The following is a 13,286-nucleotide window of genomic DNA, read 5'->3' on the forward strand; positions in this document are numbered from 1 at the left end:
TTTTTATGTTTAACAATGCCTGTTAAAGTCAACCAGTCACTCTTTCCTAAAACATTTGCCTGTTTTTGGGAGTTTGTATCCTACCTAGATTGTTAATTTAAATATGGAGTTCTTTCAGAATTCAGTAGTAGTTCAGCTTCTTTTACACTACTCAGTTATGTTAACTATTTTCTAGGAGAGAATTAACCCTAAGAAAGGTACAGCATCCCTAAGTTTGAGTGGCCCTCTATGTGACTTGAATGATATTAAGCCTATAGAAAACTGGTAAAGGCCTGTTTGAGAAAGGCTTCTCCCAGCTGCCCCACCCCCAAGCCCATGCACCTATCTATCTATCCTCTGGTTTCAATTAGTACCTCCAGACTAAGCGAAGCCTAAGCATTTCTTCTGAAGTTCAAAGTACTGTTCAAAAACTCCAATAGGATGTTTTAAAGATACACACTTGCACGTTTGAGTATAAAAGCCAACAGATCTTTTTCCTACACTCTGCATTCTTTCAATTTTTTTCTGTATGTTAGCCATTTGTCACAAGTTTCTTAGACTGCAAACTCTCTGGAAATAAGGACCTGAGAGCTCCTCTTATCACAGTTGCAATCAATTCATAAATTTATACCGAACAAAATGTTAGTCTAGGGGTGCTAGCCAGGAACAATGTACTTGTGAAATATTAAAATACTTTCTACCGTACAGTAAATGCTAAAGAAAATGTTACCTTTAACAATTAAAAAAGAGTGAGGAAAAATAAATCCTGCAAAGTCAAGACTGAAGGAGGAAATTATCAAAATGAGTACGCACACACACATACACACACACATACACATACAAACACACATAAACTTTGAAATAATCAGAGGTCTCTAGACATAGTCCCACTCAGGGAGCAATTAAAATCTTGTTAACAGGACTTAAAGTCTCTATTGCTTTAGCTGCATACTGCATGACACTATTCACAATGCCAGGGAAGCAAGCATACAATATAATCATTTTTTTTTTAAATGTGAATAAGAAATGTAGAGAAAGAAAATGAATGACAAAGGGATCTGACTGTGATTTCATTGTTTCCATCACATTAGAAAAATATTAGTTTCTGTTTTATATAGCTGCTTGTGCATGCTAAAATATACCTGTAAAATAATTCCATTATTCATTTAATTAATAAGGACAATGTAACATATGTTCATACATTGAGAATGATCAACAAAGAATTATACTTCTAGAAGCACACATTGGATAAGTTACAGATAATGTCGCATGGAACCAACCGAATGCAACATAATTTGAAAAGTTAAGATTTCTTACCATTAGGACAGTCTTTGAGGAATCACCAGGGTATCGGAGACTGAATATTCCCAAAGCCCCCAGAAAGCAAAAGAAAGCAAAAGTGGCGAGATTGCGAATATCTAGAAATGACTCTATGAGTGGTATTGTCCCCATGGTCCAATCACAGCAGAGTTCTGAAGGATTCAACAGAAGCCAAGCGTTCACAGGAAGGAGGTAGTTAAAAGTGAGCTGTCGTGTAGGGGTTGGGCTTACGGCAGCTGGATTATCAAACCTGCACAAACAACAACAAACAAGGTATTAAAAAACGTTTTCCCCCAGTGCTGAGGATTGAGACCACCACACTGGATAGGCCAGCACTCTATACTGAGCTGTAACGCAGCTGGTGGTTTTTTGAGACATGGTTATTATTTACATAACTTATGCTAACTTTGAACTCAGGATCCTCCTGTCTTAGTTTTTCAAGTATGGCGATTACATATACATGTACTAAATAAATAACAAACAACAGCTCCCAGTCTAAATGTTGCAGGATTTAAATTTTTTTTTTTAATTAGGGGAGAGAAAAAGGGAGTGGGAGAATGAGTGTAAGTAAGGGCATGGGAATGACACAATTAACACACACGAGGAAGTCAGAGGACCGCTTGTGACTCAGTTCTCTTTCCATCATGGGGGTTCCTGGGAACTGAACTACTAAGCTTTGGTGGCAAGCACCTTTACCTACTGAGCAAGCTCAGTCGTCTCAAACCCCACTTTTTAGATACCAATTTTACTTATTAAATATATAGCTAATACACAATTACTTAATGTGCAACACAAGAGTAAATACTTTGGGGCTTTGCAGTTAGGAGTAGTGGCTGCTCTTGCAGAGACCTAAGTTTGGTTCCCAGCGCCCATGCTGGGGGCTCATAACTGCCTGCAACTCCAGTCCCAAGAGAGCTAACATGTTCTTCTGGCCTCTGCTCATTCCTGCACACATGTGGTACACACACACACACACACACACACAGTAAAAATAAATCGTTTTTTAAAGAGTAAAAATATGTTATAGATACCTTAGAAACTTGCTGTCTAATTCAAAATCTCAATCAAACTGCCTAACCGAAAAACTGTTTAGATGAGAGAAATAGTATTAAGGGAGAACTGCCTGAAGTGAAATCAGGTCAGCTCTTTTCAGTAATTATTAGAACAATCCAGACATGAATAATAATTCTGACAACCTGTAAAAGTACTTTCAATAAATCAAGACTTTCAAATTAAAGGTCATAAAAAAGTTGTATGAGCTTGAGATTTATTTGTTGTATGGAAGCTTCTAGAATATCTAGCAATGTTGTTCTATATGAATCAAAAGTTAGGGTTAAATACTGATAAAATTTATGATTCCTAGGGAAAATTTGTCTTTGTACTTTGACTACAAAGCTGCATCATTTAGAGCTTTCTTCCTGCTTTGAAATAAAAATGAAAATCACATTTCTTTTTTTTTTTGGTTTTTCGAGACAGGGTTTCTCTGTGTAGCTTTGCGCCTTTCCTGGAACTCACTTGGTAGTCCAGGCTGGCCTCGAACTCACAGAGATCCGCCTGGCTCTGCCTCCCGAGTGCTGGGATTAAAGGCGTGCGCCACCACCACCCGGCTGAAAATCACATTTCTAATACAAAGTATTTAACATGTAAGCTCACTCAGCATTTTGTGTTCTAATTTTTCTCCTAGTAAATACTAACATGTTCACATTTAGTTTTCTTTAAATCATGATATATTGACTATGAAGTTAATTACGACAGTCTAATTTTTTTTTACAAATTAAGTAAAATTTTTAAAAATAAGTATATGACAAAGGATTATGTTTACATATTTGGTTTTGAATCCAAATACTAAATTTAATTTATTTATATATAGTCCTTAAGAACACAGTTTGTTGTTTTAAAATGAATTAAGCATCAACCTCTATCCTATTTCAGGTGATTTATTTTGAAAAGAATCAAATGGTTGAGAAAAAAATCAATAGTGCTTGACCAAACAGTGTCATTTAGAAGTTCTATAGTTGGCTATACATGAAAAGTAACGTCTTTAGAGTCAGAACTTGAACTGGAAGTAAACAGGCAGAACTGAACTTGAAGCTTTCTCCTCTTTAGAGGAAACACTATTCATTTTTAAAAGTGAACAGCTTAGAATACTTGATTTAAAGAATTAATATTTAAGCAAACCAAACCACAAAATCAATTTCTCAGGGCAATATAATAAAATCTAATTTATAAGCATAGTTTTAAAAGCTTTTATTTTGAAAAATTTATTTATATGCAATACATACCAAATAAGTACTCACATAGCACATGCATAAATAATTTCTCAGAATGACTGATACACAGAACAAAATTATTAAAACTAAGAGTAAGAAAAACATAATTCAATCTCTTTCCAATCCCTAAATGAGTTTAGTTGGTGACAGATAGACTCAGGTAAAAGATAAGCTAAAATTACTTCTTAAAAACAACAACAACAAAAATGCTGAGAATGACTAATAACAGGAAAATACTACAAATGTTTTGGCTTAGATAATAATCTGAAATTTTTTTTTTATAATCTATTCTGTGAATCTGAATAAGAAAAAAAAATTTCCAGCCATAACTTGTAATGTACTATTATGGATAAAACGCCACTATGTGGTTGTTTTTTTTTCCTCCTCAATTATTTCATGTAATACCAATTACTTACAATTTATGGGGGACCAGTTTAAATTTCATTTTAAATTTTTACTATGATTAAGTGGGAAAAAAGGTAATGTTACAATAGGCAACCACAGAATGCAGATTTTAATTTCTTAAGATAGTCACACTAGAGTGGGCACTATATCCAATTACTCAGTGCCCTTTACAAGGTGAAGATAAACAGACAGGCAAGGCTATATAAAAATGGAGCAAACTTGTATAGGAAGCTACAAGTTAAGGAATGCCAAAGATTGCCAGCAACTACCAGAAGCCAGGCGGCGGGTATGTTGTTTTTAGGTTATCTAGTTTGCAGTTTCTTTTGCTATAGCTGTTACAGAAAAACTAACAGTCAGGAAAGAATGTCTAGAAAAAACATCAGAGATAAGATCTACTAATTAAAACAGTCTGGAGGATAGTTACTTAGCAGGTAGGTAGAAATTTTCATAGTTTAGTTCCAAGGTAGAGTAGTCAGAAAGCTCCTGTAAAGCAAAGCAATTCCTATCCTAAGGCTTACTATGGTTCCACACATAAAATTTAAAAGCAAAAATTAAAAGATAATACAACTTTAAAGAACTAAAATATATGCCAGAACAAACCTCAAGAATATTTATGGGAATATATCAATGCACTCTTAATGCTTTGCATCCATTCAAAAATTACCAGGTATGTGACTAATAAATACAACTCACAATGACAAGAAAATTTACACAACACAAACACACCAAGAAGAATCATACACGATAGAACGTACAACTAAAGACCACAAAACATAAAAGAACATGTAGAAATATGGGAGACATAAGAAAGGCATGTCTGAGTGCACATCTGTGTAGAAAAGCATATCTAAAAAGAAAATAAAACAAAATACATTATTTCTTCAAATTTTGAGACAGCCTATAAAACCAATGCATGCCAGATGGTAGTAAAGCCAACTTTTGAGCAGCTCATGGGAAGAGCTGAGATAATGTTCTCAACTGAGTAAAAGTATTTTTTAAAAGCACAAGTGAAATAAAGATATTTCTAGAAATAAAAGTTGAAGGAATTTGTTGCTCATAAACCAGGACATGTCAAATAAGATCCTTCATGGAAAAGTAATAATGGCACAGTAGGAAAGTGTTGATACAACAATGGAATAAAAAGCACTGTAAATAATACCAAAATTTAATATAAGAGATTTATTTTGAATTCTTCCAAAGAAGAATGTATAGATAAGGAAGCTATATGCAAAATGCACAGAGGTTGATCTTTGGGAGACAGATGTAGAGGAGATGAGATATAGTGGTACGTCTAAGAGTTCAATGACAGTTGTGCTCCGTTTATGTACAGCCTGAATGATTGGTGGCTGATTTTTATGCTATCTTATAATATTATTCCCAGAAACATGAATTGGCCTATATTCTACTTCTGAGATTGGAGGAATTTTAATCTGGGTATTCCACTGTTGTAACAGATCTCAGCCCCAAAGATTCACAGCTACATTTGCCACATATGACTTCAGTCTTCCTCTTTGTCCTTCTGGTCCTATGCATTCAACCCATCTTGAACTTTGTTCTATCTGAGATAGGGTTCCAATCCCTAAAACTTTGACATCTACCTCTTGAAGAGGCCAATTTGGACACCATGATTTTGGTGTAATTATAGTAACATCCTCACCTGTGTCCACTAGTCCTTCCAGGACAATGTTGCTAATTTGCACTCTAAGCTTTGGTCTTTGTTCATTTATGGAAGCTGTCAAAATGTTTGTTTTATGGTGGTTTTTTTTTTTTTCATTTTTGATCCATCTATCAAAGTTGTTCTATTATCCAGTGCAGTATTGTTCTTTACATTAGGCACTGGGTTATTTAATTTCCTGGGGAGGAATTTCCTCAACAGTGATTGGAAATGTTTGGACTACGTTTGATATGAGGGCCTGAGGTGTTTCCCACTGGTAAAGGGTTGCCTAGTATGTCCCTTGTTGATCTGCATTAATTGGTCCAATGTCGGCCTTTGCCACATATTCTGCATAATCCAAAAGGTTGGGGTCTCCTGTCTTGATTATTTCTAGAAGAAGCATTGCTTCTAGAAGCACCCTGTGTACAATTTCTTCTTATATGACCTTCTTGATAACCACAGTTAAAACATTTGGTATTTTGAGGCCTCCTTCTACCTATTAGAAGTTGTGGTGGCCATCCTGGGAATATCTGGACAAATTAAGAGTGACAATACTCCAGCATATGTCTCAAATAAAATGAGACAGTTTTTTTTGTGTGTATTATAATATAAAGCATATTAGAGGTTTAATAACAATCCCACAGGCCAAGAAGTCATAGAAAGATCCAATCAAACTTCAAAAGATATGCTAAATAAACAGAAAGAGGTAGCAATCACCCCTAGAAATATATTATATAATGCTTAATTAACTTTGAATTTTCTCAGTGCTGATGAGAAAGGGACAACAGCTGTGGAGAAACATTGGACAACAGAAAAACTCCTGAGCTAAACCAACCGGTTTACTTCAAAGATGTGTTGACCTCAGAATAGAAACCTGGATACATCTTATGTTGGAGAATGGGTTTTGCTTTTGTTTCTGCAGAAGAAGAGCCATGGATTCCAACAAAATTAGTAAAAATTTGCTTTGAACAGGAGAAAGCCCTTGATGAGAAGTAACAATTCATCTACCGATGTGACAACTCTACAAGTTGTAAGAAAAACTCAAAAAACAGGAGTTGGGGCAGCGTTCTGTTTTTTGTCTTTACAGGATAACAGAAATACCCATTTTCAAGAAATCATAAGGCCCTGGACACCAAGACTTCTACCTCATAAAGGAAGGACCTATTGCTACCAATATACTCTACAGGGTAATACCTTAATGCCTAACATCAATATCTCTTTAACCCTAGAACAGCTGTGGTCCCGATTCAATTATAAATCAAGCTGGCTTTGGAGTTGGAATGTAGCTTTCTCCTTCTCTAAACCCAAGCACATCACTAAAAGAAAAATTAGGAAATTCTGTCTCATATCAGAAGCCAACTGGTGTAAGACATAAGAAAACCAATAATTTGGGACCATTGTTGTCAAGATTCTACTTCTTCCCATGCTTATCCTTGATTTCCGGAAATCTTTCCTTAAATCACCTTAAATCCAAACTTTCCATTTTGATATTAATAATGTTCAAGTTTTCCACAATGAAAAATAGGTCTTTCCAATTGCAATCTCTGAAGTCTCCAGAAGGAAGATGACTCTACTCAGTCCAGAAGGATGTCATTGTGCCTAAGAACATTACTCAGTGATCAGCCTTGGACTAATAATTCCTCAGGACAGTTCAAAGATGAGATGGTCCATTATACTACTTCTAGTCAGAATCTCAGACAACCTTACCCATTACTCTGAGACTGGCTGCAGATTCTATAGCTAGTGCTATTGAGACCAAACTATCTTAACTTTCTTACAGGACCCACAGAGATACTGTTGCCCCTAAACAGCAGGAAGCAATTCTAAGAAAACGATGCCCCTCTCCCAAAGTTTTCATTTTTTTCAGGGTTATGGTTATAGGGTTGGCGGTGGAACAATAAAATTTAGACTCAGTATCTCCTTTAGAAAAGAAAAAGGGGGATAGTAGATATAGTATATTAAGGCAGATTATTATATCTACTAGTAAACTGATGTAGCAAACTATCAGCCTTGGATAATTTACACTGATATAGATTCTTGTATATTTGATACAAATGCAAACTATTCTTATATTCCTATTTAAGATAATTTGTATATTGATACAAATACAAAACTATATTTGTTGTATTGTACATATATTTCTACTCTTGTTTGAAATATTTTGTATACTGATACAAATGTAATATTATATGTATCATACTGCATGTATGTTTTACCTCTGTTTAGGATATTTTATGTATTGATACATATTATGAATATTGTCATATTGCATACTGCACTACACATTTCTACCTCTGTTTAAGATATTTTGTGTATTGCCACAATTTTGAGGTCAGATTGTTTATCTTGTTAATGTGTAGCCTTCGTCCTTAGGTTACTCAGGCAGATAAGACTTACAGAACTATAGTCACCCTTGCTTGTCATTTCTATAGTTATGTTAGTTAGGGTCTCCAGATTTACAGAAACAATTGTCAGATGGATAGGTAATCTTCAAACACTTTATTGACCTAGAGAATATGGCATTTAAATGTTTTGATAACTTAGAATTCTGTTGACACGACACATGATTGCTTCTGGCAGCACTGATCTGATCCCGAGAGAATGTTGGGTTACTAAGACATTTCTGTTTGGAATTTTGTCTTCTTCTTGGTATAAAATGACCTGCTGGACAAAGAAATGCCCTTGCATTGACTGCTGACAGTATGAATGCTGTCCTTTCCGGACAAGCAGGACACAAGGAAAAGTGACTACTGAACTCTGCCAAGACAGGGTAAGATGGTTATTTTAAAATTCCAGCTTCTGAAAATAGTCAGTCAAATAGTCTAGGCCTGTAGCCAAATTGGATGCCCCAACAATGCTGAGAAACTTTAGGTGACTACCCAGGCTGCCAGCTGTCTCTGTCTATTCTTGAAATAATTTCGGAAATTGCTTGCTTGCATTTTCCATTTTCTCAGGTATTATCTTCCTTCTCAGGTCTTTGATGAAGACTAGATAGTTACAGTTACAATCTTCTCGTATCTCAGCTAGAACATATTAAGTACTAGAGTTAGAATCTTCAAGATAGGACAGCTATTGGAATAATCTTGGTAATTTGCCATTTACCTATGATCTGGACATTTCTGGACATTTAGCATGTCTTTCTTGTTTGATGTTGTTCTTGTTGGTTGTAGTTCCATTTTTGTTTATGTATTACCCCTTGTTTTTCCTGGACAACACTTGGTAATCAATAGTTTGCATTAAGTTTAGAACCTTCTTATTTAGACAAAAAGGGGAATGTAGTAGTATTTGCTCCGCCCATGACCTTGGGCTATAGGGCCTGAAAGAGGCGGTGATTCTTGTCATTGTATGTGACCTCTTAAAAAGTAAGGGAGAAGGATCATGAGCCCCTTCTCCCTGCTGCCTGCTTCCTGGTGTGAGTGAACTGCCAGGTGGATTGCTCCTGGTCAGATCAGGACTTTAGCTGTCTACTCTGTTCTGTATTTGTGAGTATATTTCCTCAATTTACCCTAATAAATTTCCGTAATATGCCTTAAGCAGATTTCTGTGGATTTATTGCATTAATGAAACAAAGAGAAAAATCATAACATTATCGATTTACATTACATATATCAACAATTATATTAAAAGTAAATGGATAAAACACCTCATCTAGAAGATTGAAAAGACAAAAAAGATCCAATTGTAATATACTCTATAAGAAATCTTCATTAAGGCAGAGAGACAGGAAAACAGTAAAGTGCTAGAAAATATATATACATTACATCACAGCAAAAAGATTGCCGGACAGCCTGCATTAACAGAAAACAGTTCACTTCTGAACAGATGATTCAAAAAGCCCATTTCATAGTGATAAAGGGATTAATTCATCAAGATGCCACAACAATCTTATATGTTTTGTGGCTTAAAAAAAAACACATGAATTAAAAATTACCAGAATTGCAAGGAGAAATAGACAAACTGACAAGGCTAGTCAGAGGCTTGAACATTTTTCTCTCAGCATTATTTCATAAAGTAGATAAAAATCACTCAGGACATGAAGGCAATACTATTACAATCTTTGCTTTAGAGGTTTCAAGCACGACTGTAAACATATATGCCAGAAAAAAATGTTTATTCTAAATAGTATACGTAACTTTATGAGTATATTGAGATCTCAGTAAAGCTGTTGAAAAATTAAGTATAAACTAAAGACCTTCTGGAGCATTAATGATGACTTAAAGTCTTAAGTCAAAAAACAGAATGGAAAAAATGAAGAATTTCATACCTTGTAAACACTGGAAGTTGTGACTGAATAACTTGGACTCTAACCACGACAAGTAACAATGTACTGAACATCAAGACAATGAGCTTTATTAGTGTCTGCAGCATAGAGAAGGGAATACTACCCTTTCCACGGAGAAACTGTCCAGCAACTGTACATAACAGCGGCAAAGTATACTGAAAAGAAAAAACAGTTTCAGTAACAAATACCAATCATGTTAACGCAGTAATTCTAAATGTAAATAATTAGAACCAAAGTGAGAACAATTGTAAAATAATGTAGTGCAATTTGTGGAACTGATAAGGAGTGAGACTAATCTTGGTAACCTCTGCAAATACTGAGCTGCCCTGCCACAGTATCATTGGAACTTCTACAAACTGTCTAAAGATTCTAGTCCTTAAAACATGAAGGGGCCATAACATTTTAACAATCTTTTGATGGGTAAGAAGACAAAATACACTTGTTTCTTATAAATTTTGCTATCCTTATAGGAAGCAGAATCTTTTATATGTAGTGATATACATAAAGAATTAGGTTATTAAAATCTGACTTAGCTAGCACGAAAAAGAAAGTGAAAAATTACATTTTCCCTTACTTACCCCTTGGGCAACAAATACTTCATACACACAACAAATCCCGACGACCGTTACTCCTTGTTCTTTACACAGTGTAGCGACAGCCACTAAAAGCACTGTCAAAGCAATCGGGGTCCACACTACAATTTAAGAGTAGAAAAAATAAATCTATACAGAAGTTCTACAATGTCACAAAAGTATATTTTAAATTATTCCAAAACTTCTTATCAATATTTGTTTCTTGTTGACCAATGCCTTATATTTTATGATACATTAAAACTGTGCACCTTTTATACTATATCGTCAAAGCAAAATATCAAGATGCATAATTTAATTTACAGAGTTTTGTGGAAGAAATTATGTAGGCTAATATTAACTCTTAAAATAAAGATAAATTTGGATAAATTAACAAGGCTGAACACGGTAATTAGTGAACAATCAACCAGACATGAAGACAAATTATCTGGAATTCTACAGGTACTAGCAAAGATACGGAGGAACTAGAACACTCTCAGTGTTGGCGGTGGGAATGTAAAGATTCCTTAAAAATTAGTAACTGGCTGGGCGGTGGTGGTGCACGCCTTTTAATCCCAGCACTCGGGAGGCAGAGGCAGGTGGATCTCTGTGAGTTCGAGGCCAGCCTGGGCTACAGAGTAAGATCCAGGACAGGGACCAAAACTACACAGAGAAACCCTGTCTCGAAAAACCAACAACAAAACAAACAAACAAACAGGAGCTACAGATGCAAGCATCACCAACAGAACACAGGAGATAGAAGAGAGACTCTCAGGTGCTGAAGATACGAGAGAAGAAACACATACGTTGGTCAAAGAAACGGTTCTTTCTGTGAAATATTCCCAACATAAAACATCCAGGAAATCTGGGGCACTACGAAAAGAACTAACCTGAGAATAACAGGACTAACAGGACTAGAAGGAAGGAGAAGATTCCCAGCTCGAGGGCCCAGAAAACACTTTTAACAAAATCAAAGAAGACGTTTTTCTTAACGTAAAAAAGGACATGCCTATAAAAGTAAAAGAAGCTTACAGAACTCCAAATAGATTGAGTCAGAAAAGAAAGTCCCCGTGCCACATAATAATCAAAACAATAAACACACAGAACAAAGAAAGAATATTAGGAGCCACAAGAGAAAAAGGCCAAGTAACATATATAGGCAGACCTGACTTCTCAATGGAGACTCTAAAAGCCAGAAGGGCCTGGACAGATGTGGTACAGACTCGAAGAGACCATAGACAGCAGTCCAGACCACTATACCCTGTGGGGCGTTTACCCAACCACCCCCACAGTTCCCCAGAGTTTTCTTGAGTGCGAGCAGCAGGAAATATTAGATAGAAGGATTTATTGCAGAGAATATCACGGAGATAAACAGATAGAAAATAAAGGATAGCCTCGAGAGGGCCTGGAACCTATTCCAACGGCCCCGACTGTCTCTGCCCCAGGGTTTTTATAGAGATGCCAAGGGGTGGAGCAAAAGACCCCCTCCCCCAGCACAGCCAAGTGCAGACCATCCCAGACACCTGCACTCAGGCCCGTGGTCCTAATCATCCTCTATGCGGACCTGCTGGGTAAAGCCACGAGGAACCCAAGAACGGGCTCCCACAGGTCCCCCTTTCTTAATATATAAAAAAATAACTATTAATGGCTTACAGCAATCTCCATAGCTGTTACACCTCCCAGTATGGGAGTAGAGGATGATAAAGATGGCATTTCTCTTTTGAATTAGGACCAAGGTGACCACAGCGGTCTTAGCTGCCTCAAGCCCTTTCTAAGCCAAAAACTCTTAAGGTGACTACAAACTTAAAGAATCCCTTAGCTTCATCATTACCATTAACAGGTTAACATAAATATTGCTATACATAGTCACAATTCTCCCAATCTTACAACACAAAGCAAACTCTTAACAGAACCATTTGAATTAGCATATATGGTGCTATATATAGTTAATTTTCTCCGTCTTACAACATTAACTCAATCATTTGAATTTTCTTGCTAACAGAACATAGGAAAAACTTCGATGTATTCACATCAAACTTAAATATTTCCTTAACTCCACAAAATCAGGGTGCATTAATATCAATAGGGTAAATATAATTTCTTAAACAAAATCCCAAACCTAGTTAGAGGAACCCAAACTCATACAATTCCTACAAACCCATATTGAAAAGCAATCTTCTCAATCTAACCATTAACACTTTGAAAACTTAGCAAAACATCCAAAAGCAGTTTCTTAATAAAACTCTTTACACTTTAAAAGCAGTCTCTTAATATACCCCATCTGCATTTCTTACTAACAAAAACATGACATTAATCCACTCAAACAACTTTTGAAATTAGACTAAGGAATATTAACTCTCCCCCTTTTCTTTATAATTTTTTAAGCAAAATCTCAAACCTAGTTAGAAAACCCAAACTTTTCCATTTAAACAGTTCCATTTATAACACAATACCAGTTCTGTAAACAGTTCCACAAAACAATTCATGAATCACCAATTAATAAAGCATATATGCATACACAAAACTGCATCTTGATTCTAGGTAGAAATAAATTTCTTCATTTAAACAGTTCCATTTTTAACCCAATTCCAGAAAACAGTTCCTAGGTCATTACTATGAATAAACTCAAAATTGTCCCATTGCAATGAAATCTCTACTGTTCATTTCATTTCTTAAGTCCCAAAATTCAAATGATAAATTCTGGTAGAAGCCTTCCAAATATGAAGAAATCCATAACCAAATTCTTTTTGTAATTTTATCTCATTTTAAGTTCAAAAAGTTCAAACAAGAAATAAATTCTAGTATCA

At 35.5% G+C, this 13,286-nt stretch overlaps 1 protein-coding gene across 3 annotated transcripts in view; it reads right to left on the minus strand.

Annotated features, from left to right (window-relative positions):
* Tmtc3 (transmembrane O-mannosyltransferase targeting cadherins 3) overlaps positions 1 to 13,286 on the minus strand; it is a 58,055-nt gene that overhangs the window by 26,944 nt on the left and 17,825 nt on the right. For all 3 annotated transcript variants that reach the window (XM_052753220.1, XM_052753219.1, XM_052753221.1), the window contains 3 exons: positions 10,489 to 10,604; positions 9,893 to 10,065; positions 1,297 to 1,549 (listed from right to left, as the gene is read on the minus strand). In XM_052753220.1, coding sequence (XP_052609180.1) covers positions 1,297 to 1,549; positions 9,893 to 10,065; positions 10,489 to 10,604 — 542 coding nt within the window. The remainder of the gene's footprint in view (positions 1 to 1,296; positions 1,550 to 9,892; positions 10,066 to 10,488; positions 10,605 to 13,286) is intronic.

This window comes from Peromyscus californicus, unplaced genomic scaffold (genome assembly GCF_007827085.1).
Source record: "Peromyscus californicus insignis strain IS unplaced genomic scaffold, ASM782708v3 Scaffold_24__1_contigs__length_46423439, whole genome shotgun sequence".
NCBI classification, from domain to species: Eukaryota; Metazoa; Chordata; class Mammalia; order Rodentia; family Cricetidae; genus Peromyscus; species Peromyscus californicus.